This window comes from Manis javanica, chromosome 3, assembly GCF_040802235.1.
Source record: "Manis javanica isolate MJ-LG chromosome 3, MJ_LKY, whole genome shotgun sequence".
Taxonomy (NCBI): domain Eukaryota; kingdom Metazoa; phylum Chordata; class Mammalia; order Pholidota; family Manidae; genus Manis; species Manis javanica.
The window spans coordinates 210,929,597-210,948,196 of NC_133158.1; the positions used below are offsets into that span (position 1 = coordinate 210,929,597).

The following is an 18,600-nucleotide window of genomic DNA, read 5'->3' on the forward strand; positions in this document are numbered from 1 at the left end:
ATGGAGCCCAAAAGTAATTAAAACATTTCTTTAATTTCACCGATTTTTTTATTAAATGATCATGAATCATCATCTCAATCTTTTGCAACTAATCAGAAAAATCAGAAATTTAAGTTTTAAAGCATAGATTTAGCATATTTTTTCTCTCAGGTTTGGCTTTAGGAATGTGATGACGGCTCACTTTTAATTCAGCCCAACACGCATCACTCGTGTCTGAACAAAGGTGGTGTCAGAGGACAGGAGTGCACCTCCAGATTTCTAATTCATTTCCTGCTTCAGACATGAAAATGTCTAAATTACTAAGCCAGCATTTTTCTTTCCTTAAAGAATTTCAGGAGATCAAACTCTAATTTCTAGGTTCTTAGTACACACTCAATAAATACTTGTTCAATTAAACTTCATTATTTCTTCCTGTGTTGAATCACATTAGTAATTTCATGTTCTTTGTCCAGTTCAAGTTACTAAACTCAAGCTTGTACATGAATTGACTCATTTCCCCATTTAAAGAGGCATTCACGTAGTTGAAATTGCTTGACTAGCCGCCTTTATTTTTCTTTTTCATTTTTAAAGTTGACAGTGAACTGTAACGAATGGGAAAGTTCCTTAAATGTTACACAATGAATTGTTTAACCAATGTCTGTGTAATCCCCACTTAGGTCAAGAACATAACCTGCATCCAAGAGGTGCTCCCTGACCCTTGCCAGTCATAATCCCCTCCCGCATTCTTGTCTTCCTTCCGTGTTTTTCTTCATACGCCACTACCTAATTATGAGTCCCCAACTACATACGTTTTTTGGTTTTTAATTTTAGATAAGTGGTATCATTTTAGTGTATTTTTTGTTGTCATTCTAGTTACTTGTGTACAACATTGTGAGATTTTGAGTCACATTGTATGTGCCTATGTACATTAATTTTCATTGCTATGTTGGATTCCATTATGCAGATATCTCACAATTTATCTGTTTTACTCTTGCTGAATATTTGGGTTGTTTCTAGTTTGGGCTTATGAATATCCATGTGTATGTATCTTGGGGCCCAGAAAATACATTTAGGTGACCTGTATACCTGGGAGTGGTATTGCCGCGTTCTGAGGAGCAGACACATGTTCACCTGTAAGAACCTGCAGCACGGCTCCTCAAGTTCTGCCAATTTTCACTCCCATGAGAAATGTATGAGTTTCAGTTGTTCAATATGAGTATATAGTGGCATTTCTTTTAGCTTTAATTTACATTCCCTGATAACTAATGATGTTGACTACCTATTCATGTATTTATTTAGATATTTTCTTTTCTGAAATTTCCATGTGTGTGTTACACTTTTTCAAAAATCCACAAGACCTTATAACTATTATTGTTGTTATATGCAGTCACTATTCATCTACGTCTACTGGTATATTTACCACTTTGTTCTTCTATCCTTGCTGCACCTCTAAGGTAGTTTATTGATTTTCATTGACATATGGGATTCCATGATGTGGATATATCATAGTTTATCTGTTTTACTACTGATGGGTATTTAGATAATTTGCAAGTGTTGTTTTCTTTGTGTCTGAAGAATTTATTTCAGTAATAAACTGCTGGTTGAAACTTTTTCTAGTTTGATTGCTTGAAATGTCTTTATTTTGCTTCACTGAAATTCTGAGTGTAGAATTCTGGATTGCATTTACTTTTCTTTCAGTAGCTTGAAGCCGTCTTCTCACTGTCCTCTGCTTTTCAGTGATGCAGTTAAGAAATTAGAGGCTATCACTGGCTGCTTTTGTGATTTGTTTTTTTAATGTCTTTGTTTTCTCTAGTTTTGCTGAGATGTGTCTAGGCATGGATTTCTTCTGCTTGGGCTTGCTTAGGCTTCACTGGGCTTCTTAATTGGTGGGTTGATTTTTTTAAATGACTTGAGTTATTTTCAGCCCGTAACTCCTACATTGACTCTATTCCATTCTCTCTCTCTCTTCCTGGGACTCCAATTAAACATGTTAGACCCATTCATTGTCTCCACTGTGTCTCAGGTCCTCTTCCGCAGCCCATCATATTGTTTCTCCAGGCTTCATTTTGGATGGTTTCTCCTGACTTAATTTACAGTTTAATAATTCAGTCTAATCTACTGCTAAACTCATCCATTGACGCTTCAGTCCTTATTTTTCAATTCTGATGTTTTTTTCAACTGCTAGATCATGTGTAGTTTCCTATTGCTTTTAAACGTTCTTAAATTCAGTCTCTATCCCCATGAACACAGTAAGCATGGCTCTCCTTCAGTCTTTATCAAATGAACTTAAACCTGGAGCCCCTGCAGTCTGTTTCTCATTATGTTGTCTTGTTTCAAAGTATACCTCATCATTTTTTATTATTTGCTGAGTATTTCACGAGAGAATGCTTTTGGGAAACACTTCAGGACCTAGATGCTGTTGGCTTCTGTTCCTTTTGTCAGGCACAGGGCTTGAGGTGTAGCTCAGTCTTCTAGATGACCCACTTGAAGTAGAGCCCGTCCGAACAGTCCAGCACCGGGACTGTGATGCTGGGATCTCTGCCTTCGCCAAGCTCTGAACTGAGACCCCTTCCTTTACTTCCTTGAGTCTTGGAAGGAACTCGGCCTCTCAGTCTCCTCCCCACGGCAAGGACAACACCCCTTTGTGGAGCAGAGAATGAGGAGCAGCCTTCCCGCCGGTGGCCACGAGACTTCTACGCAGCCACAAACACCGAGACAGAAAAGGCTCTATACTCCTTTTACGAAGCTCACGTCTTCCTCCTTACTCTCTACCTGATAATAACTGTTAGACCTATTTTTTAGTGGAAACATTTTAAATTTTATTCACACTTTTTAATTGTCCTCAGCTGGAAAGTTGATCCTGATCATTTAGTAAATGTGCCATAATCAAGCCTTGAAACCACCCTCTTTTCTATAAGCTTAGAAATACTCCTGACTCGTCTATCCTTTTAGTTCTCATCGTTGTAATATCTTTGTTGCTTTTCCCCCCTAACCTGCATATGTATTTCTCTCCCTTTTAAAAAGGGAGGCCACAATTTATCAAGGTATTACTGAAAAGTGTCGCTCTTCCTGGCAGCTCCACATTTGTAAGGCAGGTCTGCTCACAGTATTTCATTGCCCACCTAATCAGACTCTTTCTGTGGCTTACTCTTCTCTTATCGAGCCCTGTTACCGAAATGGAAATAAGGTCACTATGTGTGTTTCATCCAGTGATTTATCAAACAAAGGACACTGAAAAACTGGACGCAGTTGTAGGAGGAAGGCGATCAAGACAAGTCAAATGTCCTTTCTGTACTGTGCAAAAAAAGGAGAAAACTGAAAGGACCTGCAGTCACCAGAGCGGCCTTGGTGCCCAAAGCCGGGGTCAGGCATTACCCGCAACAGAGGTGCCTTCGCTCATAAATACTCCATGAGCCTTGGGGTCTAGCAAGCTGGGTCTGAATTACAGGTCTTCTGCTTTCTAGCTGTGTGACCCTCAGTCATGACCCTTTCCTCATAGTACAGTAACGGCAATCTTGTTAGGTCTTAAATCGCCTTGGTGCATGTCGAGCGTCTAGCGTGCCGTGCCTTGCACATGTTTAAGTGCTCAGAAGAGAGTCTTCCCCCTCTAGCTTCATGCTTTATATTCACTCAACTATAAAGTTGTTACTTCCCTTGTTTGTTTTGATATGGAGTTAGAATCACAAGCTAGGTCGAGTTTAGGCTAATTATCTGCTCCTGGCTTATTTTCTCTTTTAAGGGAAAAAGATGTTTATTTTTAGTGTCCTCAGCCTTTCATCGGGTGTTGCCTTCATCCCCTTAGAAAGGGCTGGAGTGATGTGCAGAAGCAGTCGTTGCACAGCAAATTCAGGAGCCACGTTAACTAGTTCCCTCCTTTGCCTGCCTCCTTCCCCTGTGTTTTCTAAATAGAATCAGAGTGGAATCTAAGCAACGAGCTAGGTTTGTTCTGTGTTCATCTTTGATTAATCTCTTTAAGGTTTTGTGATTTTTTTCCCCATTTCTATTAAAGAGCATTGAGCAACCCTAATCAATCTGTTTCTGTAGCCAGTGGCTGAGGCAGTTGGCGTGCATGTATATTTTATGCGATTGCCTTTCTTTCCTCAATATTTAGAGTAAGCGCAACTTACCTAAGTCTTAAGCTAAATGACATGCATCTTTCAAAGAAAGGGAGAGGCGATCAGGAAGCAGAGGCGTTTTTCCACCGTGAGGGGCTTGAGGCTTGAAATCATCTGGCACAGAAAAAGGAACAGGGAAATCCTATAACCCGAGTCTTCCCCAGGCCGCAGGCTCCCTGGGAGGCCAGCAGCTCCTGGCGACCTCTTAAGCCAGAGATCATAGTTGGGAAAGGGAAAGGGGGCTTTCTCACCTCGTGCCCTGCCACCCCACACAGACCAGACGGGCTCCTCTGTGCCTCTAATGTACCCTCTGCGCTGGGGCTGCGTTCTCCTTAAGGTGCCCACAGCTGAAACATCACCTATCATTTTAATGACTTGATTTTTAATATCTAAAATTTATGCACCGAAAAGAGTTTGTCTTCTTCTCCCAAAAGAGGTGTATGTCCTGGAGCAGAAGTGGAGGTAAATGGAGAGGCTGGTCACTAAAGCCAAATCACAGAGTGTCACTCTAGACACATCGTCATGTATTCTTTGTTCACCCTAACTGATCTCATCATCATCACAGCTGCAAAGTGCTGAAGATAAAAATATGTGTCTTGCCTTTAGGAGTAGGAAAGAGGCCCCCATGATAGAGGTAGATTCCAGTTGTGTTAGGTAACTTGGAGGTTCAGCAAAGCAAGCCCTGGACTGCCCCCTCCCCTGCCCAGCCTTAATGCTCTAACGGCTGTGGGCTCTGCTGACAGGGCGCCCCGTGGGCTGCTGCATATAGGCTTCACTCCTGCCCGTTCCCACCCCGGGGATTCGCAGAACCACTCGCTGGCGACTGAGCGAGCATCAGTTACCGTACAGCCCACTGTGTCTCCTCAAGGGCATGAGCAGAGTTACCCCGACACCTGTGAGACAGCCTGTCCGCGTCAGTCCGGGAGGCTGGCTGACGTCAACTGTGAAGCCTAATTGCTTTTTCTTGGCTGCCTAACAAGAGGAAAGTTACTGGGACCAGGACTGTCTAGGAGCCCCACTAAGCAGAGAGCAGAGCGTGGCCTTCACCCGGCCTAGGGGATGATGGCGTGTCTCATCTAAGCTGGCCAAGAATACTAATGTTGCTGCCAGCCTGGTCTGCAGACTGTGCAAAAGGGGGGGAATCTTTCTTTCAAGATACAAGAGGCACAAAGAAACACAAATGAGTAATACTTTAGTTTTTTAAGAGATTGGAGTCCAGGCTGGCTAGAGGTCAGACTTCTTTCCCCGGAATATTCAAAGCTTCCCAGAGGGTGCAGAAGACGACTTTCCATCTCAGTGCTTCTGTGTGGTATTGAAAACAAGGATAGGAGCTCAAAAATATGCCTTTGCTTCAAAAAGGCACCTAACCTAGCAAGCCTGAGTTCCTCCCCTCAAGCTGGTGCGTGTCCCTAGGGCCGCTTGTAGAGGCCGAGGCATGTGCCCAGGGAGCCTGTATGCCCGGTCAGCGTCCTCACTGAGGACCGCTCTGTACCCCAGGAAGGCTGTTCTTGTAACCCGCATGCTCTGGGAATCGGGGCACTCCTGATTACCGAGCCGGGCAGCTACCCAGGTGCTGGCTAGTTCTCTGGCAGATGGGAGAGGCTGCTTCTGTCTCACCTCTGCAGCTGTGTATGGAGGACAGGTGGAGACTGTGGCAGGTTTTGGGAAATAAAGCACTTTGACCAACGATACATCTTCAGTCTGGTAATTACTGGTGAAGAAGATGGTAACAAAGATAACCACCATCGTTATTTGAAAGAGTAGAATTAAACATGTCTCCAGGGACTCTTCTGAGCCAGAACCAAATAGAAACATTAGGTGTGTTTTGTGATTTCACATGAGTAGAAAACTAGAACATTGAAAGTGTGGTGGGCGAATTGATTATCGCTGACGCTGGGCAGTGGGTATATGGGGGTCAGTATACTTTGATCTCGACTTCTATGTATTTGAAATTCTCCATAATAATAAATTAGAAGTACAAGTAGCCAGAAATATTTCTGAAAAACTTGAGGGCAGTTTTTATTAGATTGAGATAATATACGTCAGAAAGCTGCTTCTAAATCTTTAAGCAAACAAGGTAGGAAATTTGTAACTAGATTAAGAAGACCTTCATCCTTTTATATTGACTTATTCCTGGCACCTAACATAGAGCCAGTTCTTTTTTTCTTGTTTAATACACCCCCCAGGGGCACAACTCTTTGTACAGAACAGGGAACTGCAATACTGACTGAATACAGTAAAATAAACACACAGGCATTTACTGCTTATTGGTGATGTGCCAGGCACTGTGCTGAGCCCTGATGATAGAAGTCATTGCCTTCAAAGAGCTTACATTCTGGGAGGGGAGACAGACATGTGAAGCCTAGCGTGGTTACTGAGGCAGAAGAAACCATAAGGAGGGGGTAGAGCTAGTGTGCAGAGGGGATTATGAGTCCTAAGCTGCTTTTCTGATGGGGAAAGAGGTGCAGCGGTCTCTTGGCGGCAGTGGTGTCCACGCTGGGGGCTCAGAGATGAAGGGAGTACAGTGTGGCTGCAGCCAGCATGGCGGGTCATGAGATCAGGCCTGGTTTGGTAATCCTGGAGCCTAGGTAGTGAGAACTAAAGCTGAAGAGGTAAGCCAGACAGGTCATGAAAGGGGATCCAGACTTCACCCTGGGCCAGGCCACCGGCAGTTTAAGTAGGACAGTAACATGGCCAAAATTCCCACTCTTAAGTCTGATCTGAAATGGTGATTTGACCCTCATGTGTTCATTCGTGTCCTCAGGCTCGCATGTCAGTTACATTGTTTTCAGTTACATGTAACAGAAGACTCAGACGGCTTAAACTCAGTATGGATCAACCTTGAACATATATGCCAAGTGAAATAAGCCAGACACAAAAAGACAAGTGCTCTGTGATTGCACCTACATGAGGAATCGAGAGAGTGACCAAATGCAGGGAGACGGAGTAGAATGCAGGGGTTGGGAGTGGGTAGGGAGCTTGTCCTTCAAGGGGGCAGAGTTCCAGTTTTACAAGGTGAAGAGTTCTGGAGATGGATGGATGTAAGGGGTGCACAAAACTGTGCATGTGCTCAATACCATTTTAGCCATTTTTAAATGTACACTTTAGTGGTAAGTTTTATCTTGTATTTTACAATACAGAAAGATACCAAAACAAAATGGCTTAAACCAAATAGAAAACATTATTTCATTGTATGTAGAGTGGCCTCAGGGTTGGCTAATTCATGGCTCAGCAATATCAAGGCCCAGGCTGTGCCCACCTTCCCACCCGGCCATCCTCCACCCGTCTGCTTCGTCTGCAGGCAGCTCCTCCTGTAAGACAACTGCCTCGGTCAGAAAGCAATTTCCAGAACGACAGCCAGGAGACCGTCTTTCCCCATTTCTCTTTGTAAGAGCAAGAACTCCCAGACCCACATATTACTCACTGTCTCCAGTAAGGTCTTGCAGCCATTTCACCTGCAGCATGGCCAAAGCAGAGCCCCCAGTTTCTCCCTACACCCCTTCTTCTCATTGTCCTTCCAGTCACTAAATGGCAACTCTTTTCTTCTCCAAACTCCTACGTTACTCACACCAAAACCTTTCACGTAACCCCTACATCCATCACAAATTCTATCAACAGCATCTTAAAAATGTTTCCAGGTTCCGTCTACTTTTCACCACCACGATTCTGCTTTTGAGCCACTACCGTCTCTTACCTAGATTATTACAATGGCCTTTTAGCCAGTCTTTCTGTTTCTTCCACGTCTCATTTATTCATTCATTGAACAGATATCGATTGAGCACTTATCTCGGTGTGTGCCAGGCATTGCTCCGAGTACTAGCAGTTCTGCAGTGAACAGAACAGGTAAATATCCCTCCCCTCCCTGAGCTTTCATTCTGTTCTCAAAGCAACAGAGTGATTGCTTCCAAGTAAAAGTGAATCATGTCACCCCTTTGATCAAAATCCTTAGATTCACCTGCCCAACCTGATAGTCTCTGCATGTAGCTGAAGAAGTGAGTCTGCTTTAATTTTGCAGCACCTGTGCCTCTACCAAATGCTGTCATGTCACAGACCATAGTTCCGTTTGAATGTGGATTTTAAGGTGGGAGGAGATGGAAAAATAGTTTCCAGCAAGTAGGGTTCTCGAAACAGAAGGCATTGTTTTTAATGACTTCAGAGGCATCTGTGTGATTCAGTAATTGCTCTGGTCATGGTTCCTTCAGCAGCCTCTCATCCTACTCCTTCCACCTTATCTCACTGAATTCTTGGGACACATTGAGCTCTCAGAACACATTGAAACATCTCTTGAATGGATGTGCCTCCAAGTCGTTTTAACTGAAATAAAACATGCCTATCATGACGTACATTGTAAGTGCACCGCTGGACTGATCTTTGCATATGTTCCCTCTTTCAGTCCATACCATCTTCTAGGTGGTATTCTGGAATTCCAGACAGTATCCTGACTTCTGTCACCATAAAATTAGTTTTGCCAGTGTCTGAACTTTGTGTTGATGGAATCTTTTATATCTGGTTCCTTTCATGCAGTATTCGGTCTGAGATTCATCCACGTTGTTGCGGCTAGCTGTAGTTCCTTTTTGCTGCTGTACGGTATTCCATTGCGTGAAAACACCACCATTTATCCATTCTACTGTTGATAGACATTGGGGATATTTCCTGTTTTCAATATTACAAATAACATGTCTTTGGTGGGTATAAGCATTCATTTATCTTCTTACTTGAGGATATAATGGCCGGGTCATACAATATGCTTACGGATGTAAAACTTTAGGAAGTAGCGCAGCAGAGCGGTCAGACCCCTCTGGGTTTTGAGGCGTCTTCCTGTACTCAGTCTGTCTGAGCTGCTGCCTGCCCCACTATTTGTTCATGATGTTGTCTTCCTGTTGCTCTACTCCAAGCCAAAGGCTGAACACAAGTAATCATTAGAATGCAAAGATGAAACTGTGCAAGGTGGAACATCAATAGCCCTTAGATTAAGAGGGAAATTCCCTGGCGACTTATTGTTAACGGACATGGTTCCCTTACCTCCATCGCATCGGCTTCAGTTGTGTCTTCTTAATATCTCAAAAATTTTGCAGGGCTTAGGAAGCAAAACATGGTGCAAAATCCTATACCTAAATAGCAAATGTTTAGGCTAAAGAATTAGGCTGGACTTGAAAAAGCTAACAATTATTTGATTCCATTCACTATGCCGATCCGTAGAAACACAAAGCAATGAATAAAATACACAGAGCTTGTCCCGCATAGGGAGGCACTGTCTCCGCAGTCTGCATGGGTAGCACTGAGGGTGCAGAGCCCTGAAGGAGAAGCCCCAGCCCCTTTATGTTCTGCACAGTACTCTCAGTACTGCAGCACCGGCCCCAGCTGGGTGGGGGTTCCACACATCAGGCAGTGTTGCACCACCGGTTGGGTGTCCTGTAGTTCAGCCCGGTTCTGACACAGTCTGCTGGAGACAGCGTCAAATCCCACAGGTCAAGGGCTCAGTCCCACAGGACCACCCCCACTTCAGATGCTGGCCTCACAGCCAGGTTGCCACCTGGACTTCTGACCAATAAGCTGTAATTCAGAGGTTACCACAGTCCCTTCCTCGGGTTTGATTGGTTTGCTAGAGGCAACAGCTTGAGCAAAGACCTGGAAGCCAGAAAAAGAGGCAGACACGAGCTTAGAAAAATGAAAGACCCACTGAGGCTGACGCATAGTGTTTAAGAGAAGAACAGTAGCAGGAGATGAAGCAGAAATATAACTGGGCACCAGACCATGAAAAGCTTTGGAAGAACAGCAGCCACTGTTTCTGGAATTGGCCTCTTCCAATTATGGACTAATTGCATTTCATGACTATCTCATTTAATACTGAACATGCTTAAAACATAGGTACATCATTACAGCGATAAAATGGAGAGTTTCTGCATTTCAATGCAGCTTGAATTCAAAATAATAAAAATGTTCCAAATTTATTAAAGGAGATTCAACCTGGAGAATTTGGTCTGTGAATGAGAGTAGAAGGAAGCCAGGAGGAGAGGTGCGCTGGCCTTCAAGGGTTACTGAAGTTATGCTTAGTAGAGTGTCTTTCCTTTTGTTTTTCTGCCTCTTCACAGGGGTTGGTACCAGGAATTATTACAGGAAGATCGGCTACAGGTTACAAGGCCCATACATGGTCAAGACACTGACATAACGACCACACCAGTTCACTGTAACGCAGGATCCTCCCTGGCAGAAGTCAACCTTCAGGATTCTTCAATACTCGACAGGGACCGAGCAAAGAAAATGGACCCGCCTACCCCCCAGCAAGAACTTCACCCTCATCCCACCCCTGCAGAGGCGGGAAACGGCTCCCAGGACCAGGCCAGGCCTCTGCTGACCGAGCCCACACCGCCGCTGGCATCCGGAGCCCCTCCCCCGTGTGTTCTCAAGTTTTCGAGGCTTAAGTCACCTATCTAGTTTCCACATTCTGCACGAGGCTGCAGGTGACCTACTGAGGCTCAGGCACAGTGACAAAAGCAGATTAATCAACTCGTTTGTATACCGCAATCCGTGAGGTGGAACCAGCTGTTGCCAGCTGAGGAGTAGACTTAGGAGGCTCTTTACATACTGTGGGTGCAGAGTCAGGTTGGAACACAGGAAAACTGTCAGACGTGGATCCCTGCCTCTCATGACATGCATTCCAGCACAATAAGAAAAAGAGCTTTTGTTTCAGTGGAAATCATCCTGGTTCCTGTGGTGTTTGAAGTAACCCGGTGATGAGGAGAGAGGAGTTGAGGTTGTAGTTTTGTGCTTTGAGCTTGAAAGTAGCCTTTTGTGTTTGGGAGCCTTCCATCTACCGCGGGCCCTTGCAGACATCCTTTCGTTTACTTTCTTTTTTATTGTCGGTACTTCTCAGCCTCTTGATGACGGCAGACAGTGTGGCGGCCCTTACGCCCGGGAGGCGTTCGTCTCCCCATTCGTCTGTCCTGAGCGGGCAGAGCCTGACGAGAACATGTCTCAGCCTGTGTGGCCCTAAGTCAAGAGTCACTTCCCCAGAAGCTGTGCCTAGCACTTCATTTCTTTAAGATGGATTTGGGTTTGTTTCAAATGAAGAAAGTTAAGTGTTCAATTCTAACGAGAAAGAAAAAAAGAGGAAAACAGGCCCAAGTCTACAAGTAGGTGAAAGGTGGTGGTGGTTTTTCCCAAAGGTTCATCTTAGAGCCCTGCCTGCTTATAACTTCCAGGTAATCTACTAAACAGACAGCCTGCAGAGGGTCAGTTCTTAAAAGCATGGCTTCACCTTGTGCCCCTCGGCTTGTGTGGTATTTTCCAAGGGTTTATTAAATGGAATTGATTCCCTGTAAAGGTCTGAAAAATAAAAATGTTCAGTGTACAAAAATGAATCATCTAAGATTTTTTCCTCTCCTGGAAAAGGTGGTGGCATTCGCTGTGAGTTCACAAGTCTGGGTTTCCCGTCCGTGACACTGTTTGTCCTGCTGGGGGCTGTTTGCCGTTTCGTGACGCTGCCACAAGGCAAATGGCACTGGCTTTCTTGAGGGCCTGCTGTGGAATCACAAAGGCTTTCCATGAGTGTAGGTTAGAGAACTTAGCTACTTCTCAATTATGCTCATTTTCCCTTTAGAAATAAAACTATTAAGCTAATACAACGTACGCCATCCTGGCTGTTGGCACATACACGAGAGGGACCGGAGGGCACACCTCTGCCTGCAGCGTGACTTCGGCTCACAGGAGACTCTCTGGGCCTCCATTTTCTCATCTGCCCTATTTACCTAAATGGATCAAAATGTATAGTGTACAAATTGCAAAAAGGCATTCACATGTAAGGTTTATTTTTAAATAACAATTTAGAGCAATATTTAAAACAAAACTGCGTAGGAGCTGGCACCGTTCTAATGGATCATCTGGACTTTCATCTCAGGGCTGAGGAGAACCCCTCCCCTCTGGCGTGTCCTCACCCTTCCGCGAAAAGAGTCTCCCAGCCTTGCGCAGAGCTGCAGAGCATCACAGGGGCAGAGACCTCCTGCAGCCTCTCTGGCCCCAGAAGCTTCAGCTTCTTTCCCGATTGCCAAAGACCTTTTCTGGCATCTGTGGTGCTTGGCGGCTCCACAGCCTGGCCCTCCCAGGACGTGTGCTCTTCAGTCCAACAGGCCGCCTCATAAGAACAGTAAGTTAGGCGTAATCCTGTCTACCTCAGCGTGGAGCCTGTCCCCTTGTAGCTTGTGTCTCTGATCTATATGAACAACTCCTTAGCAACCCTCAAGCCCAGCCAGATAGCTCTGCTTTTAGTTCAACTTCTTGTGAAATCACCCGGAGAGTTTAAAAAAAAAATCAAGCCATATCAAAAACAGACTGAAATCTGTTTGAATAGCAAATGAGATTTTTTAAATGCATTATCACCAAGTGAAAGGGCCTGGTAAAGCTCACTGTTTCTCAGACTTGGGAATGAAAGGACCCCTACCCCTTTTAAAGGGAAAACATTTTTGTGACCTAAAAGAATATTGAAAAGTACAACTTAAAAACCAAGGCCTGTTCTGTGAAAAGATCTTTCAAATTGAAATTTTATTTCCAAAGGGTTTGTGTTCTTTTAGAAATGATGCCATGCTTTGAGGGACAAGAGACTAGCTGAGACTCTGCCACAACACAAAAGCATTTTAAAATCTAATTCTGGGGCTTTGCACAAGGTCGCCCAACGTCAGTACGGCCTGCTGCCCTCCCAGGGTGCTGGCGGCTGTGTCCACTCAGGGAGTTCCTAAGGGAGCCTGGCAGCTTTCAGGGTGGGGAGGAGAGGCAGGTCCTACTCCTCTTTGCCAGGGTTGTATATGCCAACAGTACATTTGTGTTTCAGTCTATGCAAGAAACTGATTTTAACAGAGACAGCCAAATACATGCCTGTAAAAAGTAGCAAACAGTGGCTTTTCTGCATCCATATGTGCAGCATTATTTCCCACCTCTGTCCTCGGATGCCTGGAATACCCTTCCTATCTACCTGGAGGTCAACTCCGTCAGGGAAGGGGACCATCCGCCGAGTCCAGGGTGTGCAGGCTCTGCATCGGGCCCTTCACGTCAGTTACTCAGGCCATCCTCACCGCAGTCCTAAAGGTGAATGCTCTTCTCCCCACAAGGTAACAGATGAGGCCGCAGGGGCCGGTGTCTTCACCTCTGCGCCTGGAGTCACACAGAGCCACCACGGTCAGTTCCAGTCCTGAATGCCTGTGGGTCACACGCACCGCAGTGCGAGAAGCACCCCCAGAGCAGCCCAGCACGACACAGCCCTGATCTCAGCTGCTCAACAGATTGAGGATTCAAACACGAGTCAGTGCCGCAGCCTTTCTCATGCCACTCTACCCACACTCCCTTGCGGGTGGGAAAAATATGTGCGGCCAGCTTCTGTCTGGAGAGGATGCTAACAGGTCCTGAGCAACAAACACAAGAGGTGAGTCTTGCATCGTCCTAGTTTCCACAGTCACGGGTCACAGAAATGAAGGGCTTTCTTCGGGAGAGAATGCGAAACACACCATCTGCCCTTCATTTACACGAGTAGCTTTTTTAGGTTCTCAGATCATGAAATCCACCATTAGAGACAACCGTGGAAGGCGCTGTGACAAACAGCCTCCGTTCACCTCTCCCTGCACAGGAGCACATGTATATGGTCAGTTTTACCTAAAACTGGTCACACTGTGCATACGGCTTTGTAACCACTTTTTCTTGAAAAAAAATATGTGAACATCTTCCCATGTCAATACACACGGAGTAACTGCATCCTTTTTAGTGATGACCTAATATGCCACTGTCTGCAAATGGCACAGTTTGTTTAAGCAGGTCTTTCGTATCTTACATTCTTGTATGTTGACATTGTCACGATAGCTGGAGTCATGTAGTAAGCATGGGGGCTGCACACGTCCACTGGCTTGATACTGAGACGTGCTGCTTTAAATCTTTTCCTGCAAGTGTCTGCCCAGCCTTGGCAGGCTTCTGTATCTCTCATGCAGTTCCTCTGCCCCCAAGTCTTTTCGGTCCTTCATTCATAACCCACCTCCCGGGGGCGGGGAAGAGGAACAAACCCATCTGGCGCTGGGCCTTTTTCATTCAGAAGGCAGTGGCACGTTTGACTGTGGACAAGTCCCTCCATGCCAGATGTCAAACTGCTGGCTCACTGCAAGGCACTGGAGCGTGAGCATACTTGTACTGAGGTCAGAGGTGACTGCGCCCTGTCTTCTATCCCCTGATGGGACTTAATGCTTCGAGTCCGATTCCTTCACTAGCTGAAGCCCTGAAGAGGTTGTCCCCTCATCTCACAGCCAGTCTTGTCTGCAGGGTTAATAAGTGTGGGTGCCAGGAACATAGCCACAGCTGCTCTTCCAACAGGGCAAGCGGGGAAGGGCTCAGCACCCAGCACCTCGGGGGACAGCTGGCCTGGGTTCGAGGCTCGCTTCTGCCTCTGTCTAGCTTTGCAAGAACTGGGGTCTTGGACCATGGCATATTTGGGCTGCCGGGGCCGCAGAAAGGATCACTCACATTTATCTAAAGAAGAGGAAAGGGAAGGGATGCTAAGCAGAGGGGGGAGGAAAGGGAAGTAGCATCCGTTGAGCAGGTAGGCCTGGTGTTGCGCCCACAGCAGTCCTCCGAGGTAGGAGCCACTGTCTCCATTTTACAAGTGAGAAGCCGAGGTTTAACAGTTAAGTTAGCCAAGGCCGCAAAGCTGTAAAATGTAGAACTAAGTATAAAGGCAACAAATGGACATTCGCAAACTTGCAAAGATTTAAGGACTCTAATTCCCATGAGCAATGATGGCTGTAGAGTTTCTAAAAGGGTTGCAGGCTGGCAGTTCGGCAGGGAAAGGATTGTTTTGAAGCTACATTTGCCTAGTAGACATGCTTTGCCCTCCCCCGAACCCCCCTCAAGCCACTTGTTAGTACAACTGCCAGTGAGCACATCTTTGAAAAACAACTTGATGAAGAAACGCAGGCAAGAGATACATCCAAATAAAGAGCCATCCTGTTTACAATAGCGTCAAAAACAATAAAATATTTGGAATAAATTTAACCAAGGAGGTGAAAGATCTATATACTGAAAATTACAAGACATTGATGAAAGAAATCAAAGAAGACACAAATAAATGCAAAGGTACCCTATGTTCATGGATCAGAAGAATTAATATTGTTAAAATGTCCATACTATGCAAAGCCTTCTATAGATTCAATGCAATCCTTATCAAATTCCCAATGGCATTCTTTACAGAAGTAAAAAAAAAGATCCTAAAATTTACATGGAACCACAGAAGACCCCAAATAACCAAAGCAATCCTGAGAAACACAAACAAAGTGGGAGGCATCACACATCTTGATTTCAAGCTATATTATGAAACTATAGTAATCAAAACAGTATGGAATTGGCACAAAAACAGACACAGACAAATGGAACAGAATCAAAAACCCAGAAATAAGCCTATGCATACATGGCCAATTAATAATTCACAAGAGTGCCAAGAACACTCAGTGGGGAAAAGATAGTCTGTTCAATAAATGATGCTAGGAAAATGGATATTCATGTGTAAAAGAATGAAACTAACCCCTGTCATTTACCACTCATAAAAATTACCTTGAAGTGGATTAAAGATTTATAATCCTGAACCATAAAACTCCAAGAAGAAAACACAGGAAAAAATCTTGACTTCAGTGTGGGCAATGGTTTTTTTGGATATGACACCTAAAGCATAAGTAACAAAAGCAAAAATAAACAAGTGGGACTGCATCAAATAAACAGTTTCTGCACAGCAAAAGAAATGACCAACGAAATGAAAAGACAGCGAATGGAATGGGAAAAAAATATTTACAAATGATATATCTGGTAAGGGGTTAATAATAACTCATACCTCTCAATAGCAAAGAAGCCAAATAATCCAATTTAATATTGGGCCAAGGACTTGAACAGATATTTTTCCAAAGAAGATATGAATGACTAACAGGTACATGAAAAGGTGATCACCATCACTAATTAGGCAAATGCATATCAAAACCACAATGAGCTCTCACTTCATGCCTTTTAGAATGGCCAGCATTAAAAAAAGGGGTTCTAGAATAAAGGTCGTACCCGGCGCAGAGGGAACAAATCCAGACTAAGGCAGGGCAGCTCAAGACACAGACACGTTAATGGACATCACTCCCAGGCCCCCCCTGCAGTTGTGCCCTCTTCATAACGTGAGGCCAGAATGACCACAGGGGCCTGTTCCAGATTCTCACCTGCCCCGAGCTGGTCTTCGCCATGTGCTGGTGGAGTTTGTGCTCACCAACTCCTTGCCCTGCTGCCCTCTGACGGCTGCTGTGGAGAGGTCAGAAGCAGACAACAGAGCAGCCTCCCACCCCTGGCCACGCTTCTGCCCGACATCCAGCACCTGTCCCAGACTACAGTCCTGCCAGTCACCGACTAGGCGGTCCTCTACTCCAAAGACTCACTCATGAGGCCGCCTGACGACCGGCCCGGCCGAGGCGCTTGCAAGTCCCACAGTAGCTGGACCATAGCCAGTCTTTACTCAGCTTCTTTTCCTGGGAACCGTCCTCATCATAGCAAATCGCCCTGTCCTTACACAGCTGGGTAAAAACATAAAAATACGTACACACAGACAGAGACAGACATAAGGGGTGATCAGCACAAAGTCAGGGATGGGGAGAAAGGGAACTGTGTTGGGGAGGCACGTACAGGGGTCTTCTACAGATGTGATGAGGTGAGAACATGTATTCATTTTATTCTTCATACTTTGTGATACTTTATGATATATAGCCTAGTTATTACAATGTTTTATAAAGGAAAGAACAACTATACCCGAGAATTATAACATAATGGACTGGGATAGTGTTTGTGTGGACACAGTGGTTGTTTCCTCCCCAGGCATCCAGTCCATAGCAGAGACTGTAGATGCAGATGGGGGTTGGGGAGGGAAGGAATCCAATAGACAGCAAGACGCAGTAGAGCAGCTTTATAACAATTGTCCGTGGCGGGGTCAGCTGATGCCATTCATTTATCGCCAAGAACTGACTGTAGCAAAAAATCTACAGACGCTACAGGAGGGCACTCACTGGGAAAAGTCCAGAAAGCCTTCTACAGGAGGGCCGTGAGGCTGCACACGGTTGCCGGGGAAGGAGGGAGGCAGAAAGAAATCTAGGCTGAGAGCATCTCCCAGGTCTGGGTAGAGAAGCCGGAGGGTGCAGTGTGTGCTCCAGAAAGGGCAGCAGCCAGTGGCAGGGCAGCCCCGGCCTGGAAGGTCACCGTAGTGCCGGTGGAAAGACCAGCCTTAGAAAGAAATAGGCTGACAAGGGTGAAGGAGAGAAGGCCTCTGGGAACTCCAAGTGTGGCAGCAAATGGGCAACAGGGGTCGGGGGCAGTGAGCTGCTGCTGCAGGTCGTGAACGCAGGTTCGCTCAGGAACGACGACAAGCATTTACAATCACATCTCAGTAGAGAGGCACAAACAAGAAGGGCCTGCAGGCCCCCCAGGCGCCCAGCTCCAGGCTGTGGGCTGCTCCGGGCCTGGAGGCCACCCGTCTTCCCCGCCAGTGTCCCCAGAGCCTGGCCCGGGCCTTGGGGGGTGTCTGCGGAGGGCGGGCCAGGGCAGGCCGCGCGTGCGCCTGCCGCTCGGACCAGCTCGGGGCAGGGCAGCTGCCCCTCTCTTGCCAAAGGGAAGAGCAGCTGAAGCTGCTCCATATTTTGTAGTTTGCCTTTAACACTAAGGGAGGAAGTTTTTACTTTAAATGCTTCAACAAAAAAGTTTTCTTTGCCTTGGAACATCATCACTGGTCTCCCGCTTTAAACTCCAGGGGCCTTTTTCCTGGTGTTTCCCCTCCCCAACCCAGGCCTCTTTGCCCAGGGTGATGACGACCCCCCAACCTTCCTGGGGCTTATATGGCATCACACGTGACACAGCTGAGCATCCTGGCTGCCCTGCCCTGTGCCCATCACGGACAGCGCGCCCGCTCTAAGACACGACTGCCACCTATTATTAGTGGTGATGCTGCCCCTTCACGAGCTCGGGTCACCCACTGCCAATCGCACACTTGACATTTCTACCGCAATGGCCCGCTGTCGCCTCGGAGTCCCCAACGATTAAACTTGACCCCCTCCGTCCCCACAAAGTACGGCCCTGCCTGACCCCTATTTCTAGTGATGATGTCAGGGTCCTCCCGACACCCAGACTCGGCTCGAGCCACTTCGGACTTGGTGCCCCCGCATCCCGTCCGCCCAGCCCCTCCATACTCAGCGACTCCTGAGCTTTCCCCCCAGGTTTTCTCAGTCACCTGAATGTTCACTGCCTTGACCACTGTTTAGGTTCCTATCACCTCTGCCCCTCCTAATGGATCCACCTGCCTCAATTTTCTCTCTCCTTTACTAGTTAAGACAGGAATCAACATTTATTAGGCACTTACTATGTGCCAAGTACTCATCTAAAGTCTTTACATATATCCATTCATTCAATACTCACAGCAATCCCCATTTTGTTGTTCTGATTTTACAAATGAGAAAATTGAGGCACAGAG

General features: G+C 46.0%; 1 protein-coding gene across 7 annotated transcripts in view; it reads left to right on the forward strand.

Annotated features, from left to right (window-relative positions):
• The window catches only part of ELP3 (elongator acetyltransferase complex subunit 3), a 126,553-nt gene that overhangs the window by 60,964 nt on the left and 46,989 nt on the right, over positions 1–18,600 (forward strand). For 2 of the 7 annotated variants that reach the window (XM_073232738.1, XM_073232740.1), the window contains one exon: positions 11,992–12,317. The exons of 2 other annotated variants lie outside the window; for them this stretch is intronic. In XM_073232738.1, the coding sequence (XP_073088839.1) occupies positions 11,992–12,302 (311 nt within the window). In that variant the 3' untranslated portion in view covers positions 12,303–12,317. Of the gene's footprint in view, positions 1–10,186; positions 11,473–11,991; positions 12,318–13,195; positions 13,665–18,600 lie in introns of those variants that run through there. 3 more of the 7 variants (XM_037024689.2, XM_073232741.1, XM_037024691.2) reach the window with 2 other exon arrangements.